Source organism: Apteryx rowi, unplaced genomic scaffold (genome assembly GCF_003343035.1).
Source record: "Apteryx rowi isolate R43461 unplaced genomic scaffold, aptRow1 scaffold_29, whole genome shotgun sequence".
In the NCBI taxonomy this organism is placed as follows: Eukaryota; Metazoa; Chordata; class Aves; order Apterygiformes; family Apterygidae; genus Apteryx; species Apteryx rowi.
The window spans coordinates 1,234,519-1,255,937 of record NW_020449307.1 but is presented as its reverse complement, the minus strand read 5'-3'; the positions used below and the strand labels follow the sequence as shown (position 1 = coordinate 1,255,937).

At 45.1% G+C, this 21,419-nt stretch overlaps 2 protein-coding genes across 2 annotated transcripts in view; one reads left to right on the top strand and one right to left on the bottom strand.

Moving 5' to 3' along the window:
* The window catches only part of SHH (sonic hedgehog), a 10,003-nt gene extending 9,906 nt beyond the window's left edge, over positions 1-97 (top strand). Inside the window, 1 exon segment of the mRNA XM_026069270.1 lies at positions 1-97. This exon segment is cut by the window's left edge and continues 89 nt beyond it. Coding sequence (XP_025925055.1) covers positions 1-97 — 97 coding nt within the window.
* Positions 98-9,534: 9,437 nt separating this feature from the next.
* RBM33 (RNA binding motif protein 33) overlaps positions 9,535-21,419 on the bottom strand; it is a 124,335-nt gene continuing 112,450 nt past the window's right edge. Inside the window, exon 18 of the mRNA XM_026069245.1 lies at positions 9,535-9,585. Coding sequence (XP_025925030.1) covers positions 9,550-9,585 — 36 coding nt within the window. The 3' untranslated portion in view covers positions 9,535-9,549. The remainder of the gene's footprint in view (positions 9,586-21,419) is intronic.

Below are 21,419 nucleotides of genomic sequence, written 5' to 3'. Positions count from 1 at the left end.
CCTCCACTGGTACTCGCGCCTCCTCTACCGCATCGGCAGCTGGGTGCTGGATAGTGACTCCCTGCACCCGCTGGGCATGGCGGTGCCGGCCAGCTGAGAGGAGCGCCCGCCGCCCCGCCGCCCCGCCGCCCCGCCGCCGCGGGGACCCCCCAAAGGAGAAACGGAAACGGCAACGCAGAAACAAAACAAAAACCCTATTTAAAAAAAAAAAAAGAGAAAGAGAGAGAGAGAGAGAGAGCGCGCGGATTGAGACTTAAAGATAATAATAATAAAATAATAATAATAAAGTAGGACAGTCCAAAGTAGACTTTAAGGGAGACAAAGACCCCAGGAAGTTCTGTTCTGTTTAGTTTATAAATATATATATATTTTTATTTGTTCTTTTGTTTTGTCGTTTTGTTCGTTGTTTTATTWTTTTTTTTTTCCTCCTCTCCTGGATATTTATTTCTTTGGTATTTTGAATAGATGTTTTAAATGATATGAACCGGACCTTCAAGAGCCTTAAATAGTTTCTTTGATAATTTATTATCATGTGAACTGTACTCACAGGGGAAAAAAAATTATTTTGTGAGGCCAAGCAAAACTGCGCAGAGTCTATTTTTCTACATGTCACGTGTGTCCTGACTTTCAGAAAGCAAAATTCTGTACTTTCCCATCTCTCCATTACATTGCTCCTTCATTTCAGCAAGTCTAAAAAACAAACAAACAAAAAAGACAAACTTCATGGGGGTCCGTAAATTATATTTTTATACACAGAATTGTAAATTAGATTTTTTTGAGAGATCAATACTTAACTGAATCACATTTCGTTTTTTGAAATAGTGTAAAATATGAGAATATATTATTTTAATTTAAATAGTTTCAAATGTAACGTCATTTCCTGTATTGTTTTCCATGTCTCTTAAATATTTTGCTTTGTAAAGACACCATTTGGCCACGTTCATGGAAGTCAAGACTGTTACACAAACTTTTTATTTGCAAAAACCGTAAGAAACTTTGTTATTTTTAACTTCAAAAAATTTATTAGAAAATAATATTTTTTAAAAAACGCACATGGCGGCAATTCTGTGACGATGGAGATGGTAGTTTGTACAGAGGGGAGAAAAGGATGTTTTGCATTAATAAATTGAGAAATAACTGCTGTAAATTTACTAAAATGTATTTTTGAATATTTTGTAATAGTTTTAATAGTTTTATAGAAATAAAATGTGCCATGCACAGTCTGGTTAGTATATAATAACTAAGAGTTCCTGGTGCATCCCATTTTTTTCTTTTTCTTTTTTTTTTTGCTTATTGGTTTAGGAAACATAATACCTAAAGGAGTGCCCGTAATTTTCTTTAGATGTGTTGCTTTATGACTTTTAATTTTGATAGTTTCAGTGAGTAAACGAATACATCGCATCCGCTTTTAACCTTGAATCTGTTGTACTAACAGTAGAACCTCACTTATTTGCACTAACAACCGGGAGAAGCGTTTTCCACCCCCAGGGCTCGGACCCGTCCTCCCAGTCCTTGCTCAGGCGCTGCTTCCAGTTTCGGCTCCGGCTTCTGTGTCCACACTAAGGTCCCTGCCAGCGGCCGCAGAAGTCTCCTCGCTGGTTCCCACGAGCCCGAAATCGAGTTTGCCCTTTGATGCAGACTGCGCTGGCAGCTGCGTTCGCATTGCAGCGTCTTGGGGATTTTGATTAGCTTCTGGCGATGCAAATCTGGCGAAACAACACCGAATTTGGCAAGTTCGTACTGCTGGCGCTAGAAGAAAAAACGGCGACTGGATTTCACTGGCCGTCTTGCCTGAGTAAAGACACGGGGTTTGGGGCCTTGTTGGAATCAGCGAAGAAAAGAGCGAAACACCCTTAAAAAAAAAAAAAAAGGCATAAAAAAGCATAGTGCTTTGCCACAAAGGGCGACAAAGTTTGTTCATTTATTCCGAGAGACGTTGCTTAGCTATAATGCACCAGAATCCCTCCTGAGACACCGATTAATGCATGTTTTGGAGATGTGTTTTGGAAGTCCTGGCTGGCTCTGTGGCCTCCTGGCCGAACCGGGCCCGGAAACCCCCGCRGAGGACGCAGCGGCGTGAGGCCCCGCTTGCCGGGGCGGCCGCCCCTGCCGGTTGCGGGTGCCCGTCAGTGAGGTTCTGCTGTGCTCTGTGAAACTCCCCCTCCTCTGCCCCAAAGGGGATTTTCCCCTTCTTTTWAAAAAAAAGTTTGCAAAACATTGTGCGCGTGTGTCTGAGACAGGACCGTGACGGAAGGGAGCTTTCCTTGAATGTCTTCTCACGTCCTCTTCGGCCTCCGCCGCCCGCCCGTTTAGGATGCTCGCCCGTTCGGCTCCACGGCTCGGCCGCGCCGGGAGGCGGCTCCGCGGCGCCCAGGCCGCCCGCCGCGACGTCTTGCTGCGGGGCCGTGGCCCGCGGGCTGCCGCCGGCTCCACGGAGGGCCCRGCGGGACCTTCCCGCCTCAAAGCCTGGGAGCTGCTGGAGCGGTGATGGGAGACCGCAACCCCGGTCACGCGCGCATCCATGCAAAACCCCAACGGACGGAGCGGCCTCACGAAGGGACGGCCTGTGGGGCTGCGCGTAGGGTCGCGCGCGAACGCGGCGGGGATTGTAAACGTCCGCCACGCCGAAAGTGGATGTTTCATGGGCATGTAAAAATGTGATCTCCGAAACAATGAGTCTCTGCGTTTTTTAAGAGTTTGTCCTTAATATGGCAATGTCTGGGCATCTAAGCTCTCTTACCCGTATCTCTGAACAGCAGTTGGTGTTTTATAAGGCCTTTAGTGTCAGAAAATGACAATGTCAAAGCTTATCTCCTTCAGAGTCTGTGCGGTGGAAGTGTTTAGAGATGTCAGCAATTGAACTTAAGACCTTGTTTCGGGGGGGCCTCAATCTAAACTGTAACGGAGATGAGAAAGAGCTGTTAGGTCAGAGCCCAYGCTTTTGAAAGGCAGGATATATTCGCCAGTAGAGAATCCAACCTATCAGGCATTGCTGCATTTATCGTAACCCAAAGGCCAAGATGAGCTCAGAGCTTTGCAGCGTGAGAGGAGCTAAGATGCTGTCTTATATTAGCATCAACTTGTTTTGCCAAGTAAAGAAATGCTGTGCTGTGTTTCTCATTGCACATATTTCTAATGACTATATGCCTCCCTCTCACCATATATTTATTACATCTCTTGCTGATACCTTCAGCGCATCACGTCTGGACCACCCCTCCATCGTAGGCGTTAGAAGTGCTTTGTTAGCTGGACCAGTACAACTATAGTTACAGCTCTCGTATGAAGGATCTGCTGTCATAACCTTGTGCAAAAAGTCTAGGCAATGTCACAGTCCATTTTCAGGGTCCAAGTACGGCAATAGTTTGTATAAAATGTACACATAGTGGTGGCTACAGAATAGTTTATGACTAAATACATATCTATTACTGTTAAAATAATGTATAAGAATGTACTTGAAGCTATTATCCTTGTGCTCTGTTGTCTGAATAATTAAAGAAATTACAGAGACTTCCTGAAATGTCTGTTATGTGACAGCACATACTTTCAGCTCTTTAGTGTTTTCCCCCCCGTGGTATTTAAAACGGGATTTGGCGAGCTCACACGCTGCCTAGCTCTGCCCTCGGAGCCGTGTGATTTTGCTCGGGAGGCGCAAGCCGGCGGGCRCCTCCTGGCAAACAGGGCAGGAATTCTGCACGTGCTGCTTTGGGTGCTGGTGGGAGCCTGCTCTGCTCCCCCTTAAAGCTGTGCAGACAGAGTATTATTTATGTGCGAAATACTATGTGGATGTGCAAAGAAAACTAATTTGTCAGAGTTTTCTGGAGAGAAAGAGATGCCCTGAATATTGAATGTCGGAAGTGCTCCCCAGCCTCCCCCATCAAAGTCAAAGTGAGAAGTGACTCTAATGAGCCTGGGTCATTTTTATGCTTATTTTTAGCTAATCTGACTGGTTGTTCACACAGCGCCCAAACGAAAGTGCTTATATGTCAGATGAACCAGCTGAAGGGAAGTTTGGCTATGCCAATAAAAGAGGGTCACATTCACAGTGCAACTTAAATCCAAGCCAAGCACTAAAGTAAACCAAGTATTTCAGATCCAGGTAACCATGCAGGGCCCCGGCTGACAGCCCTTCGTGATATCATAGATAAAAGCTTGCTTAGCTATATTTTTTTTATATATGTGTGTGTGTGTATACATGTATATATGCATATATATGTATATATATTATAAGCATATATATGTGTATATATATGTATATGCATAATATTGCTACCTACATATTAAAAGCTTAGTGTATCCTACTGGGCTGTAAATGTGTTTACACTGGCCCTCCTGAACATTTCACATCATGCTAGAGTTGAACAGGCTGATTTAAATCAGCTGAGTTTGGTGATAATTGGACAGCAATTTTGCAGCTCCAGTATGACATATATTTCAATTACAGTGGGAAGAAAATCAGAACGAGCATTTTATTTTACTCATTACCGCAAGCCATAAGGGACCATTAGATTTCCTCAGCTTTTGAAGCTTTTGAAATTCTCTCTTCAGCAGTTTCTGCCTCATAACTAGTGTAAACTTCACCCCCAAAAAGCTCAATTATCTACATACAGAACATTTTCTAGCTTTCAGTGGAGCAGTGTTAATGTGCTCCTTGGCCTACGCAGGCTGGAAAGGAAATAAAATGCTTTTTAAAAAGTTAATCTTTAAAAATGATGGGATTTTCCCAGATTCTGGTGGGAGCAGGATGAGGCCCACAGACATTGTTTATGCTGAAAATGTTAATACCATTTTTGATACCTTGCATTTGGGGTGTTTAGTCTTAAGCACTTAAATAATTTTGATTTTGAGGACTAATTGACGAAAAGAAGTGAGCAAATACAGGAAATCTGAGTTTAATAATCCGATCCTGGTTCCAGTAAAATCATATGCAGCTTTCAGGGCTGATCCAAGTGCACAGGGAGTTATTCTGTCACTTTAAAGCACAGTCTAGGACCCTTAAGTAATTTTTTCCCCCCTTTCATTTTTAAGTGAGCACAAGCCAACTCTTCAGACAAATCTTGGTGCAATTCAGAAATAAAATCACCATGGAGCAGGGAGCTGCTGCATCTCTGCAGCCGTTCTTGACCTGCTCTTTGGGACACCGGTGGGTCTCCTTTAAAAAGGGATTTTGCTCTCTGTAAAAGTCTCCTGGAAAGCACTGTAATGTCCTAAGTCTCTAGTCTTTCCGTGGCCTTGGCTGTTAGGGGATGAGTGATAAACCTGTATGTAATGACACCAGCATCCTTTTTCTCTCACCCACACCTAGACATGCTGTCACATGCCTGGCGTAGGGTTTCACTAGGGGGAGCAAGCAGTGGGGCCTTCTCCTGTTGGGCTCTGAGCACCTCCAAGGACAGAGATCCACAACCTCTCCGGGCAACTAATCTTGTTAAAGATGCTAATATTTTGCCTAAATATTGCTGACAATATTATATTCCACCTACCAAAAATCTCCCTTTATATTCTCTTTATATTTCCTTTTTTTTTTTTTGGGGGGGGGGTAGAGGGGGGAAATCCCCAGAGTTAAAACAATATAATGTTTAAGAAATCACAGCTTCAAAATCTGGGTCTTTCTGAGGCCTGCTCAGCTCTGCTTCTGCTGCTGCAACCTGCTCCTTACAGAGACAACAGCAACATTTGCTGAGGGTAACATTGCTTGCTCAGCTAGCCTTTTTCTCTGTAAGTCAGTCCCATCCTCTTTTCTACAACATTAAGCACTGCTTTTAATTATTAGACTATGATGAATGCAAGTAAATATTAGTCTCAGGATTTCTCATGAACAAACCTCTTGGAATAGTCACCAGTCTTGGTGCAAGCTTTGTTGGTTCCGCCAAATGATGCCCTTTCTACTCTACAAGATTTTTTTAGAAACAGGAATGTAATAAATGTACAGTATCGAACAAGTCTGTTCTGGCACAGTATTTGTGTGAATAACCATTTGTGCTAACACTGGTGGAACCTATGGGATTCACAGGCATCAGAAAGTCCAACTGCCATTCAAATATTTGCAAATAATGAATCATGCGATCCCACAAATAACAACAAACCAACCTGGTTGCTTTCATTGAGGAAAATGATTATGAATCACTGTGTACTATGGGCCCAATCCAACAACCACCAGCGTCAAAAGCAGTCTTTCTGCAACTTCAAATGGGAATGGAGCTGAGCTGCATTTGCTCACCTTTACTCGGTGTACCCCTCGCTTTCATATCTCATGATTAAATAATAACATTTATCAGGTGAGCAAGAATTTCCTACAGCAGCCAACAGTGGGCAAATGTCGTCTCTTGATTGCGTGTGTGCAGCTCCCACTGATGTCAGTAGGGTTATGTATGGGCAAAATGAGGTCAGGCTGTGTTGTCCTACTTTACGTGCCCTGTGGTATTGCACTCAATTAAGTTTGCCTCCCAGGACGCAGTCTCCCTCCCAGTCACCAGGAACTTTGTCACAGTGTAGGAGAAGGCATGAAATGTTAGTCTTTGATCTAGAGTGCAGCAATGTAAGTTTAACTCATGTATTAACTCATGAAGCTGCCACTAAAGGAGGCTTACAGTCACTAGATAAAAATAATTCCATGAAATCAATGTATGTGGCATCTCCAGGAGAATCTAGCAGCTTTGTAAACTCATTCACAACCTTGAAGAGCATGGTGGCCTCAGCAAGACCTTCTTCCCCAGCCAGCAGGGCACCCTCTCTGCCATCCTCCAAGAGTTCCCCAGAGTCCCTCGCAGAGGGATGCTGAATATTGTGGCCAACATTTTGAGGCAGAGCAGGAGAGTCAGCCATATCTTCCGTGCAAGTGATCACATGCTAGACTATTTTGAAAATATTAACCACTGATCATGAAGTAAAACTGTAAATAGCATAGGAATGCTAGGTGAAGAAGAAAGCAGTAAAAATTATTCAGTACATACAAATCTTGTATTGCCAGAACGATGCTGTGCTTTTAGTGAACCCTGGTTCAGTTCTTGCCTCTTCCACAGATTTCTTCTGATCTTGAGCAAGTAGCTTGGTCTCTTTCTGCCTTCCCTAGAGATGTGCAGAGCACTCTGAGGACAATTTTCCGGGATCTAGGTGGTCTACATGACTAGAAACATAGTGATTCAGATATTATCTATAGAGTTCTGTGTTACTGAGAGGAATCCCTTTTGCTTATATATTTTGAAGCCCAAGGAAGATTCAAAACTGTCACGCATAGGCGTACCTTTATATAGCAGCTTATTTGAAAGCCCTCTAATTTATATGATGGTTAACAAATTAAATTGTATTTAATTTTTAAATATCTCACAGTTCTCAGCACTAGACATCTTTAAACATAATATAAGCATGTTAGGCTTTTGAATGTGTCTCCATGTGTCTCTTAGTAAAGCCAATGGGGCCTGGAGAGCAATTTGGTTCACCCTGAAGTAGGTACGTACTGGCTAGCTGTAGGGATCTAGGTTGACACGAGGTCTGTGGACTATAAAGGGAGCTGAGACACCGAGAGCTCATGTAAACACCTGCATTTGGTGTCTGCATTTGGTGTGCTAATGTGGAGCTGAATCCTGCCTGAAATGTCACTTCAGCCCTCTGTTTTCTGTGGAGGCTTCCCATGGGATGCTGGATCATGCTGAGGGACCTCTGTGGTTCATCCGGTGGTCCCAGCACAGGGTGCATAAAAGATTTTCTGTAGCTCCACAAAGAGGCTGGGTGTTGACAAATTCACCCTTCCAGCTGTGTCCACAGCCAGGGTAAACCTGGCATAGTCAGAAGAGAGAGTTTTCTCAGGGGCCAGTCCTCCGCTACGGGATGAGCTGTGCAGGACTTCAGAAGCGCCACAAACCTCAGCACCTTTCATGCCAAGCGCAAGGCATGCTTGTTCAGCCTTGCCTTCGTTGGTATAAACATAGTGCACGTACAGTATAGTTAATTAAAACTATTCCCTCTCCATTTTCCCCTAGGGGGAAGGAAGGGAGAAAAGATAGAGCCACATGGGAGATGTTAGTCACATTGCTTAATGTAATCTGGAGGGGGGCACACAACGCAGCGGAGAAAAAAGCTGCAAAGGCCTGAGAGAGCACCGTGAAGAGCTGTCTCTGGGAAGAAACTTCCCTTAAACCTTGTACTGCCAAAGGGAAGAAGTGGTGTGTTTCTGGGAGAGCTAGAAAACAAAGATTGTGCACTTTCCAGAGTGAGAAGACATGGAGGTCTGCCACTGCCACCTGCCTGATGTTTCCTTCATGCTTTGGACCTTTGGGGATCTTGGGATCCTTCTGTCCTCCAGATGTCCAGCTCTTGGACAAATGAGAGAAACGACAAAGAGAAGTCACAGACAGCGAGGCATTTGCAGGACATTGCTGGATTTGTATGCTGGCGCACTCGCTGATGGCTCAGTCTCAGTGACTCAGCTCCGAACCTGGGAACCTTCCCAGGCTTCAGAAGCAGAACAAGAACAGCCTAGAGCTCTCCCGTGCACTGCTCCTCATGAGCCAGCAGGACCCAATTACTCACGGAGACATCAAGAAGTTGCTCTGGTCTTTATTTTGTGGTGTGTGGATGCAAAAAGGCTCATTCAAGGGAAAGCAAATGCTCTGGTCTGTGTTATCAGCGCAGTAACACGCGGGGTTGCTTTCCTCCTCTGTGGGAGAGGCACCAGGCTCAGTTCCCAAGCGCCAGGGCAGACATTCTCCACAGGGAATGCAGGACAGGAGACAAACTCTTCAAAGCGCTTTTCATTTTGTACCAGCTCAGGGTAGCCAGCGTCTAGCTTTTGTCAGCTGCTGAGCAGCTTGGCACTGAGACAGTGGTATTGCCACAGGAGGAACCACAGCTCGGTATCTGCTGATGCTTGGGACCACCCTGGGTCACCAGTGCCCCCAGTGGCTTCCAGCAGATGTTTAGCACAATTGGGTGCAGAAGAAAAGGCCTAGCCTGGTGGGACCTTGCTGCTGAGAACCTGGCCACAGCAGAGAAGTCGTTAGAAGGAGAAGCCAACATAATGCTGCGAGAAAGGACCTAAACAAAGCCAAGGGGTTTCCGCTTACCTAGATAAGAACTTGGAGGTGCAACAGGGTCTATGAGGAACCTACACGAGCAGCAGTGAAGCAAAACGTGATTAACTTAGCTGCACTTAGCAATGGGCAGGATGTTGCTGGTCATCAGAGCAAGAGGCAACACTGCAGTACAACGTCCTGGCCCTAGTGCATGGGGAGCTGATCAATGGCAACATTATTTGAGAGCAAATTGCTGTACGAGTTGCTGGCTTGGGATCTGGGCATTTCCACTGTGCCCCAACATCAAGAGGAGTTTGCAGGATAGGGTCCCAAAGAACCCCAGATGTCCAAAGGGAAAAAAAAAGTTGGGTTTCACACTATAGGATCACACATTTCCAACAATGCAAATTGTCACTTTACAAATGTAAAAAAGCTCAAGTCTGGGTTTCCATTGTATTTATTGTCTCCAGCAATGATGTACCCAGCAGGGGAACTTTTCACGTGATCATGAGGAGTTCAGTTTTAGGTGTTTTCTTCCTCATCAAGGAAACATCTGCACATCAGTTATCAACTGAAACTGAGAATAAAATGCACATATAAATATTATTTCACAGAATAGGCAGCAAAATTAGAAAATTTTTGTGTAGATTTACACATCAGAACTATTCTTTTCCTATTTATAGGAACCCTGACAGGACAAAACTATTTATTGAGAGTTAAATAATTACATCTGTTATGATGAATATCAAACCCAGTGGAAGCTGTTTCATATTAAAAAAGAAATGCAGGGCCAAATTTCCTCTTGATGAATATAGGCACAGCTTTCTAAACTTCCTCAAAGTTTCACCCTTTACACCAAAACAAAATTCAGCCCAAGTAGTTTAGATAAACAAGCACTATACACAGGTACAAAGGAAGCTTGCTTTTAAAAAATATCCCTTTGAAAAAGAAGAAAAAACAGAAACAATCCCCCAAATCTTTTAGGATTCTCTCCTTTTGGTGGAATCAAAGTGACCTCTAGTGATTCACTGTTAACCGTGCAGCTCAGCAGCTACAAAGCACAGAGCACTATTGGTACAATGATATGATGGTATCTCATCTGGTTTAAATGTGATCAATACTTGATTAAAGCTAAATTATAGCAATCAATGACTGTTACAACGATCATTTCTACAATTCAAGTATAAAATATTTTCCCCAAATTTACTGTTTCTTTTCATGCAAGTCTGACACTGTTAAAAGTGGATTGCTTTTATTAGACCATTAAAAATGAGCAACACAATGAATTTATTAGTAACTTATCATCCATGTGTCTTCTGGCACTGCTGCCGTGCTATTCTTTGGGAATAGGCAGGATAGGAAGCGCACTAGCTATGTGATTTAACTCATTTCTTCCCGTTTTTTGGAATGGTCACAGACCAATCACAAAATTATTAGCAGTTGTTAGGCAGCGTAACATGGAGTGCTCCTGTAGGGTTAAGCCTTCGCCTTCAGTGAGCTTCAGTTAGTCTGGACAAAAGAAAGGTTTTTACCATTACAAGGTGATTTTTTTTTCTCCCCCCCCCCCAAAAAAAAAAGAGTATAAAGAGAGGATGTTACAATTAATCAGCAGCATGGAAAACCAAAAATATATCAGCCAAATTATGTCAGTTTACCATGGAAATTGATAGAATCGGGGGGTAGAAATGGGATATCCCTCAGGTCACTCCCAGGCATATAATCATTCAGACGGCAATGAGGGAACCTCAGCCAGAAGCAAGATGACTGTGTGCTCTGCCCTAATATCCCCCAGGGATATTTTGGTGTTCGAGTGGGCAGCAGAAATTATCGATTCCTTCAGCACAGCAGGAAGGGATGAGCACGAAGAAGACGCTGAGCTGTGCTGAGGCTCAGAATGCAGATTTATTTATTTTTTAAATACTTCTGTAGGTTAGATGTGTCAATCTCTGAACCAGAAACAGGTGAAAAACAGGACACTGGTTTTGTTTCACATGTGTTTCGAGAAAGAGCTGCTCCAACCTTCTCTTTGATTCTTTCCCTCTCCCTCTGCATGGCCATTTCCATTAAAGACCATGGGGTTTTGCATCTGGTACCCAAATCAAGAGGCAGAAAGGAGGACAAGACCCTTTCCTGCCTCTTGCTCGCCTCCCCTTTGACCGGCCCTCCACGATGGCCGTGCGTGGAGCAAATTGCAGGTGGAGTGGTTTCCAGGGCTCCTCTAGCGTTCCCTGTAATTCGCGAGCGGGCACTGCCGCAGCCATTGTGACGAAACGCGTGCCCTTGTTGTGGTCAGTGCCACTTTCATCACCCGGTTGCAGTGAAGCTCCCTTTTTTTGCCTGGATTTGTCAGCACCTTCCACTCCTACCAGCAAGTATTATTTAGGACATGACTAAGTTTCAGAATAGCTTCTCATGGAAACAAGGCTTATGGGACTTGGGGCATTGGACCTCTGGGTTGGCCGGGACCCCAGGAGGCGATGGGATGCTCCTGCTTCCTGGGGGTTCCCGGGGGAAACCGTGTCTCGCCACTGATGCCCATGGTTCTCCATCCTGGACATCCCCACGGCTGGATCCAACCCGGGCACCAGTCTGTTATTAATTGCCGACCTATTGTTTCACCTTAAAATGCTGAGGAACATCTTCCAAATTTGGCCTTTTCCATCTGGCAACGTGAAGCAACTTGAATGAGTCAAATTGTGCGTGTGTTTGTCCACGACTTAGAAATAAGCCAGACAACATGCATTTGTCATTGAATAACAAACCCAGCTACCAAAGAGAGATGCAGCCCACGCTCTCTGCCATGCTGCTGTTGGGGGCAAGCAACAGGTCCTACTCACACTTCTGTGTTAAATAAAATATTACTTGACATATGCTTGCTTTTCAGATTTGCCACCTAAAAGATAAAAAAATGTTGTCACTAGAAGCAAATCCAAAAAAACAGATAGGGAAGAAAAAGCAGGCTCCTCAACCCAGAATTATCTGGGACTTAAATTCTCTTTTAAAACTAGATATCTTTATTAGTGCTAAATCCAAACTTTGCTTTTCTGTATTTTGGATCTTTTCTTTCACACAGAAAGAAACTTGCATATTTTATCAAGCTCCTTATTCATTTTATTTTTATTTTAAAAAATTATATAATTTTTATGAAAGGCAATAGCTGGAAAAAAACATTCTATCTTGAAAGAGTCACTTTCTGGTAAAGAAACGTTTCCTTATTTTTAAAGCCAGAACTGTGATAATCTGAAATACTTGCACAGCCTTTGAGTCATAAACCTGAAAGCTGTAAAAATATAATTTATTTTATACATGCATGCTGTGGCTTTATTTTTCCAGCTAAGGAATGAGAATACAGAAGTTGGTTTCACTTTTGTGGTCTAATAGGTCAGTGCAGATTTACCATTTTAAACACGTGGAGCCATAAATACACAACAAAACAAATTGTTGCTGTTGCTGTGATCCAAACCCCAAATTAAAAACAAATACAAATTAGAAATCCCCTTTAGAAATCTCATCAGTCTAGAGCTACTGAAATACAGTCTTAATGACAGAACTTGTTAGCTTGCATCGGAGCATAATGTTTGGGCTTTTTAGAGCATTTTTACCAAATCTCATTTTTTATTTTGAATATCCTGAAACTTAGAGGTATTTTAAAATTTCTGATTCCTGGAGTCATGTGATTGCATGAACATTTCAGATTATGTTGTTCGTTTTCAAGTTAGCTTCCAGCCTCCATTGTTTGCAGAAAAGATGTAGGAATGTGAACTGGAAATCTTGAAGAGCTGGAGGCAAATGACCAGATATTAAAAAAATAAAATAAAATAAAACTTCATTTCAAAATGATCTCGTATTTATTTCATGGTTGAGTTTGAATAGTTGGAGCTGGCATCATGGCACAAGAAAGTAGCACAGTGGAACATCTAAATTCTGTGATGCTTGCAGCTATAGAAAAGTATAAAACAGCCATCTGGAAAACAGCCAACACAGTTTAATCTAGCTACAAGATAATACGTTAACTTGATCCTCTATGGACAGTCTTTTGTAGGAAGTGAAACATGGCAGTTTTACATATTTCACAAAACTTTCACTGCTGTCTGAAGAAAATTTTTCCTAAGGAAAGTAGATTTGACAACCTGTTCCTTAAGAAAGATCCCATCAGATTTGTTGTGAATGAAAGAAATAGTGGAATATAGAGAAAGAAATTATTCAGATAGCCCAGAGAAATGAATACTGAATAATATGCTCCTACAGAGCCTTCCGAGCTTTCTGTGGAGTTTCGCTTTTCCAGCTGTGGAGCGCCAAGAGCTGATTTAGAAATGCCCGAGGAAGGACCGAGCGAGGCTGACATTGGAATAGGAGGGCTTGAACTCCAGGCCTTGGAGGTCCCTCCTCTGCCGTGTCCCCATCTCTCTCCATGGGGGTTTCCAAGCGGAGTCAACTTCCCTGTCTCACATACCAGAGAGTAACACAACGAAAAAAGCAAGTAACAAAATGATAACAGCACATGGCTGCCTGGCTCCGGCAGGGCTGTGCAATCTGCCAAACATATTTTTGGGCCTAAAGCAAAAAAAAAAAAAAAAAAAAGTTTGCAAACAAAGCCTTGTGTCAACTGAAATGACAATGTCCTGATGCGTTGCCCAAATGCATCTGAAAGCCCATGAGAAGCAGTGAAACAAATGGTTGCTCTGTCTGTACCTTCATATGTTGTGTCATGTCCCTGTGTCTGAGCCAATTTTGTGATATCAATAAAGTATCGAAAATGCATTTATAGTCTTTTCTTTATCTTTCTCTTCTTCAGGCACTCTTGCAAAAAGCAAAAACAGACACTAACATAACTGCAGGCAGATCTCACTCCTGGAGACAAGCTGGCAAGATACAGAGCAGCAAAGACACCAGTTTTTGTTTTTTTTTGAAGATTGTAAAGGGCTAAGGGAAATTTGCCAAAAGTCAGGTTTTGTAGCTAGGCTTTGCATAGGAAATTAAAACAAAAAGCAAAAGGTTCTAGAACCATCTACGTAAAGATGAAGCAACACAAGAATAAGTTTGTTCATTCTGCACCGAGGAGGGAGTCRGAGTAATTGAGGTAGGGCTTAAAAAGTAGGTGAGCACCTCGCCGTGGAGAAGAAAGGCTAAAGGTAACAAGGGCTACTGCATCCACCATGGAAGCAAAATATACTGTTTAGTGCATTCAAAACAAGAAGCCTTGCTAATCTCCATCCAAGAGTACAGGGGGAACTAACATGCAAAATTACATGTCCAGGAAGGAGGATTTTAAACACATCCATCAAATTGGCTGTGTTGGCATGTGACTGGAGAACTGCAAAGACAGAAACTCTAATTTGCAATATGGAGAAAGGGACCTGAAGAAAAGTAGAGCAAATACCTTGATCTCAATATCACACAAGATAATAGAACAAGTTTTGGATGATCAAAGATAGAGTGTCAAATGGAAAATGGGATATATTGTACCAGATTGATTGGGTCAGGTTAATGTAGAACAACTCTTTGATACAGTAAGTGATTTTATTTTATTTTTAGACAGAACAATTGATCGGAGAAGTATTTGAAAGGATGTTACCTAAGTATGTGTTACCTAAGCCGGAGAAGATGGAAACAAGTGTGAGAACTGCAGACTCAGTAATTAAGGGGCTAAAAGGCCCCACAACAGGTTGTGAAGGGCTTACTACAAAAATGAAGGGAGCAGACAAATGGATTTCCTCAAGCATCGATCTCTGCACTGATCTATTTTAATACCCCTGGCAGAAATTTTAGGAGCATACTGTCATGGGTGACATGAAGGGATTTGCCACTGTCAATAAAGGAGACGACCCAAGTGCTAGCCAGTAAGAACGAGATGACCTTGAAAACCAAAATAGTAGAAACAGTATGAAAAGGAATAGTAAAAAGTGTTCCTTGTGCCCTTAAGGAGTAAAACCAGTTATTTTTATTGCAAACTGGAGGTAATAGAGGAGGAATGAGTCCTACAGGCATTAGCCAACCCCCAGATAACCGTTGTAACTGTGACGTGACCACGTAAAAAGCTAATAGGATGCCAGAAGGCATCAGGTGAAGTATTTCCAACAAAGGTAGGGGAAAAGCTTTGGGAAATGGCACAAATGCACGGGAAGGAAGGTTGCTTCTAAGGCAAAGTTTCTCTGTTCTCGTGCTCAGGATGAGCACGAGCCTGGTGATGACGGAGGAGCAGATAGGAGCCCTGGGGGAGCCGGATTGTGTAAAATGAGAGTTTGGAGACCTGTCCTCTGCGGGAAGGACTCCTTGCCTTAATGTGTGTTAGCACCAGTCAGTCACACCAGTAAAGGAAAAATAAGCACTCTGCAGCAAATTATGTCTCTCTAGGAATTTCATCAAGCTTCACAAAGAGGAGGAGAGATATCTCTACAGCTAATTACTTGTTTAAACCAGTGTTTAACTTCCACTTAAGCATCTGAGTGAATTTTCAGGGCTGACAAGCCTAACCTATAGGTGTAGTTGCAGTGGTTAGGAGATGGATAGATACACAGGTCAGCCTGTGGGAATAGCTAGCCAGATGTAAGCATTAGTAAACTAGGCATGCCAAAACTGGAGTGAACACATTAGGCTCAGCACTGATGGGCGAGTGTGCAGAAAGGCAGCCTGGACGTGTGGGGCTGGGAAGGATCTCTCATGGGCTGCGGTCGTTCAGGGCAGCTGGCGCCTGCTCAGCAGCATCCTTGCCCAGCTTGTCCCCGGCAGGTATTGCAGCAGGGCCAGCTCCCTGCCCCTCCTTCGTGACCCTCCGTGCCAGATGAGCGTTTTTGAAGAATGGTGTAGAAATGACGTTAATGGGATCTCAACCCATGTGTGGGAGGAACTGGGACCTTCAGCTTTGACTATGAACCAGGCAGCTGTTTAAAGTCAGCCAAAAGGAAGCACGGAGTGTGTGCGGGGGAGTGCCGGGGGCCCGTCCCCGCTCAGGAATGTGGCAGCTGAGTCACGGCTGGCCGCTGCCACCAGCGCTGGGAGCTTCTCAGAGCCCCCATCYGCGGCCAGCTCTGTTGGAGCCTGGGTCCGGGTGACTCACATGTTTAGTGAGCTGGAGAGCCCTTTGCCCACCAGGGCATGAGTCTGAATGCAGCCCAGTGCACTAAAATAGTTGTCCTGCCCTGTAGAGGTTTGGAGGGTCTCTTCCGCAGTTCCCATTGTGCTAATTCTCATACTGCTTTGCACGAGATTCCTTTTGCTGTTTGCACTTGCTCAGGGGTGCTCTCGGTGTGGGGTCATTCTTGCTTGGATCATCCAGCAAGAGCTGCTCTGGGCAAGGCCAAACTCCTGCTACGGGGAGGACATGCAGGAGCTGGCAAGGCTGCAAGGGCCACTCTGCAAGGACGCAGAACATGGGGCACAGCTGCAAAGGCTGGACCCAAAGCAAAAAAAACAGGTCCCAAACCACAATTAAGCTATCTGGATCGGTTTCTTCCTGGAACTAAACAGAATCTGTTTTTATTTGATATACATACTGGTATTATTGCATCAAAATCTTCCCTTTTCAGCTTCACTCTGGGTTGAGCAAATGACAATTAACCTGATTCAGCTGTGAGTTAATTCATCTAATCTCCAGGTGCCTTTAGTCTTGAAATTAATACCCTTAAAATACTGCTAAACGGTGTTCAAATCTCTCCCTTTAATTACGTGTATAATGAAGCTAATTTAGGAACCAGCTAGAAGTATAAAGATTATACTGAAGGCTTTGTGCCTCTTTTCCACTAACAGCCAAATAACTTTTTCCAGGTTAGACTTCTCCATGTGCTTTGGGACCCCATTTCCCCGCCCTGGATGCAGCCGGCGCCGGCTGCCTGGGGATGCTCCGCATCTTGCGGTCCCGCGCAGCCTTCCCGTGCTCCGAGCACCACCTGCCGACACGTTGCCTAAAAACATCCCAATGTTCAGCCCTGCAAAATACTGAGCGAAACGGCCTCTGTGGCCCTCATTTGGGGTTTTGGCATGTTATGGTTTCCCCTGACATCCACCTTCAGGTAAAATGAGTTAAACTGCTGTTTGGTACCTGTTCTCAGCTGCAAGCCTGTGCCTTTGGTTTCCTCCCCATAAGCACGAAAAGGTTTCTTCTCCCCTCCCCTGCCTTCCCCTGCATTCCCACCAGATCAGCTGGGCAAAGAGAAGATATTTTTTCTCACCTCAAACCTTGCTTCTCGGACACCATCCATCACGGCCCCAACCGTGCTACTGCCAAAATCGATTAGAAATGTCCCTTTGCCACTGCTGAAATGCAGAACTGATTCTCTGCATTAAGTTGGATAAAAGCTTAGGTGATTTAAAAACAAAAGGGGACCTGGACTTCCTTTATCACAGGAGTTCACATGCTGTTCGTCTTCGTGAAACAAGCGCAAGGAACGTGAGAACTGCGTCACACAGGACGTGATCGGTCAGGAAAACGGGCGCAGTGTGCAAGAGGACAGGGCAGACTGAGGGGGCAGGCCGTGAGCAGTTTTCCTCCAGTGAGCGGTAGCAGCAAAGTCATTATTCCTAATCAATATGGACCAAATGAGCGAAAGCTCCTTTGGGCCTGGTGGGGCCACAGCAAGGACAGTGACAGAGAGGGCCAAAGCCTGGTGCCACCTCCATCGCTGGTGCCACCACAGGGACACTTGAGTTTAATAAATCCACCTTCAAGTTATTATTTCTTTTGTCTCATGCCAAAAAGAAAGCATCTTTGATGTCTACCACTAACTCCCACGCCGCTGTCACAGGCACTCAAGCTCGTCCTGGTGCTGGGGTCACACAGCCCTTCGGGCAAGTGGAGGCAGCGGTCGTGACCCAGGTTGCTGGCTCTGGATGCCATCGCGGGGGAGCCTCGTTCCCGGGCCACGCTGGCACGGCCGCCCCGCTCCCTGGCCAGAAGCCAGGCAGTAGCTCACCATGCCAGGTTTAGCCTGTGTTTTGCACTTCTCAGGTATCGGAGCTTGAGCCTGGTGCTTGCAGTGCTGGCCCCGTGAGGCCGCTGCTGCCTCGTGCTCCGGCAAGCTCTTTCCAAAGCTGTCTGGTTCCTCGCCTTTGCATTACATGTCTGTCTAAAGACATTGTTGGGTTACTTATGCAAACAAAGCACGGAAAACTCTTCTAATTGGTCCCAGTAAGTGGATTTCAAGCCTGGTTACAACTCTGTCTTGGGCAGGCTGACCTAAGTTCTTTATGCCCTTTCCAAAATCACATGTTAAAACTGGTTCTCTCAGAATATTCTGGGGCATTTTGTAGAAACCAAACTAGTCTAAAGCTCCTAAAACATTTTTTTTCTTTTGATGCCTTTCCAAATAGCGGCACAAAGACCATATTCCTATGGGAAATGTGTGCTCTCTTTCCCTGCCTGCTGCAGCCACCAAGCCTACGAGCAGCTCACTGGAGCTGTCCCCTTGCTTCCAGCACTGGAAAGCCCTCAGTGGTTTATCCATCGCACCCAGCTGCCTGGCACCGCTTTGCAAATCTGCCCCTCTCAGGACCTCTTTCCTGCATTTCTCAGTCTTGTGTGAGCGGGTGAAACTTCTGGGAGCTGAGCTCCACCTTTAGCATCTCAACACCCAGGGCATCCCTTCTGGCTGCAGTGTCACATCTTCCCACCCCAGTTCTCCACCCGGGTTCGTGTGGGCAGCTCGGCACCTTCTGCTGGATCCCTCTGCTGGAGCCGGTCTGGCTGCAGCAGCGCGAGGCAAGGCTTGGTGGCCAAAGTAGGGAGGCCATAGCCAACTGGTGCCATTGCCAAAATCACCAGGAAAATATTTACGCCCTCTCAATATATTATACAGAAGGGGTGGAAAAAGCCAGTGTAGGTATTAAAAAAAAAGGGGGGGTTAGAGATGGGCTCTGCCTGCTCCCGGCAGCGGAGAGGAGCCGGGTGGTGGCAGCACAGCCAGGTGGCCGGCGGGAGAGGAGTGCCAGCCATCCCAGGGCAGGAGTTCTCCCCACATCTCTGGGAACTGCATCCATAATTGCTGGCCTGGGCATGGGCAGAGGTGTTATTGCAGGACATGTATGAATCTTAATTATTTAACTTTATGAGGTTGAGGAAAAAGAAAAGCCCTTGTACCATCATGCCCAGCATGAGTCCTTGCAACCAGGGCCAAAATCACCTCTCTTAATACCTCTTGAAGAGTTGGCAGCAGTCATTAGCTCTGTCTCTCACACAAGCGCATGCTCCCTTAAGATAGTCTCACCAACATAACACAACCTAAAAAAGTCTGAGAACTTTTTTGGTTCTTTTGTTTTTTTTGAACTTTCACCATGGGTAACTTCACACCTTTGCTCAGGAGACCCAAATGAAATATCCTCTCCTTGGAGACCCCACAGGGGTGTGTTGCCAGCCCTTCTGCTGCCACCTCCAAACTTTTAAAAGCCCATGGGATCTGAAACAGTCTATCAAGATTTTTTCACTCACTTTCAAATTCGTGATTTTTCAAATTTCTCACCTTCAGTATTTTGACCCCATGGACAAGAACCTTTGACTGAAGGTCTGATGTCAAAAACATGATTTTGGAAGGGATTAAAGAAAACACACACTGTATGGCAAGAACTGGGGACAGCGCTTCCCCACCAGCACAGCCCTGCTGGTGATGCGGGGGCGGAGTTGGCYGTGGACATTGCCAGTGCAGCAGTAACACCTCCCAAAGAGCCCATGCAGACTGTGGCAGTGAGGCCCCAGCAGAGCCTGACACTCCTGCAGCGAGTCCCCAACACTTGCATGGGTGCAGACCCCACGTCTCACTGCTGAGTGTCGGGGCGAAGCAACCAGAGACCCTGCAGAGCCTTCTGCTGAAATCAGGCATTGGAGTGCCTGTGCCCTGCCGCAGGAGGCTTGATCACCAGCTGCTCGTGCTGGCACAGACTGCAAGCTATTTGGTTGCCCTGATTTTATCGGGATGTCCAGCACTGACCAAGGGTGCTGCATGGCTTTCCACAAGGTTTTCAGAAACTGCTTTAAATGTAAGCTCCCTGTTTCTGAGCCAAAAAGACCTCATACAGGTTTCTCCCTGTGGCCTGCAGTACGAACAGCGTTCATAGAGGTCTTTCCAGGGCACTTTCTGGACAGTCCAAGCATTTTGTCACCTGGATCATGCTTCCAGGACTAAAGGTTTTTCCTCATCTTCCCTCGGGTCTTCTCTTCATCCTTGGGGTGAACATCACCTTGGCCTCCATCCTTTCCCTGCCTCCATGCCTCCTTAGTTGATAATCCTGGTTCAGATTAATCTTCTCAAACATTATTTTTTAACATACATGTGAAGCTGGGAGAGCTGCAGGGGGACTCCTGACAACCAGGGCCACATGCTCACAGGGAACCGACCCACCTCACCCCTGGGGGACAGAAACAAAGAATTCCTTCGTTCCTCGCTGGGTTTTCTGCTTGGTTGTTTGGTTGCTTTTTCGCCTTTTTTTTTTTTTTTTAAGAGAACACGCTTTTGATAAAATGAGTATTTCTGCGCTCAGTAAATTACCCTGTTTCATTTTCCAGTTCTCACTGGGGGAGAGGGAAATGACAGTTTCTGACCTAAGAACTCCCAGCTACTTTTCTCTTTTCTAACTCTTCCATTTCTCAGTACAGAAAAATGAGTGGATCCTTCTCTACGTAAACACAGAAACATTTTTACTGTGATGGGGAGAGGATGCTCTGAGGATGCTATTGCAGTTGCTGCTCTCTCTAGGCTTGGCGAGGATGCACCCTCCTATGAAGACCTCTGGTATCAACCATGGAAATGGTGCTTTCTGGCTGTGGGGAGCAGCACGGAAACCTGCCAAAGCCGACAGCTCTTGTTTCTGAGAGCAGTGGTTCTCCACATACCAGCAAAGTGTTTCAGAGCCTGGCTTGTCCACGAGGTTGTGAGAGTCTTGTCACTGTGTGGTGGCCCCAAGGATCTCTGCTTCTCAGGCGGGAGCGCGGTCTCTAGCACTCTGCCACATGACCTGCTCTCACCCTATTTCCTTCTGAGACTAAAGAAGTGGAAAGAAACTGAAAAGGCAGCAGCTGATATCCATGCTAGGTCATACTAGTAACATCTAACATGTTTTGCCTAGTGCACAAACCACAAGGTTCACTGTGAATAGTGGCAAAGTGCCAGTTATTCTCCATAAAGCCCTAAATGGCCTATAAAAACCTATAAGACCTCAGTGGTTTTACTGGAATAGTCACAGGTGAAATCCTTGTCTCAAAGTCTATAGTCTCATCAGATGCAGCAGCTTTAAAGAGGAGTAATGAAATAGAGACTGATGCAGGGTCCCATTCAGGTGTTGCTGAGGTTCCTCCAAGCCCTGCTTGCACCATGGTGCTCATGGCAGTCATCTGGTGACCATGGCCATCAAGAGAAAGTAAATGAATAATCATATTGAGCACTGCCAGGCCATGGCCACAACCAGGGAAACACATACAGCTTCTTC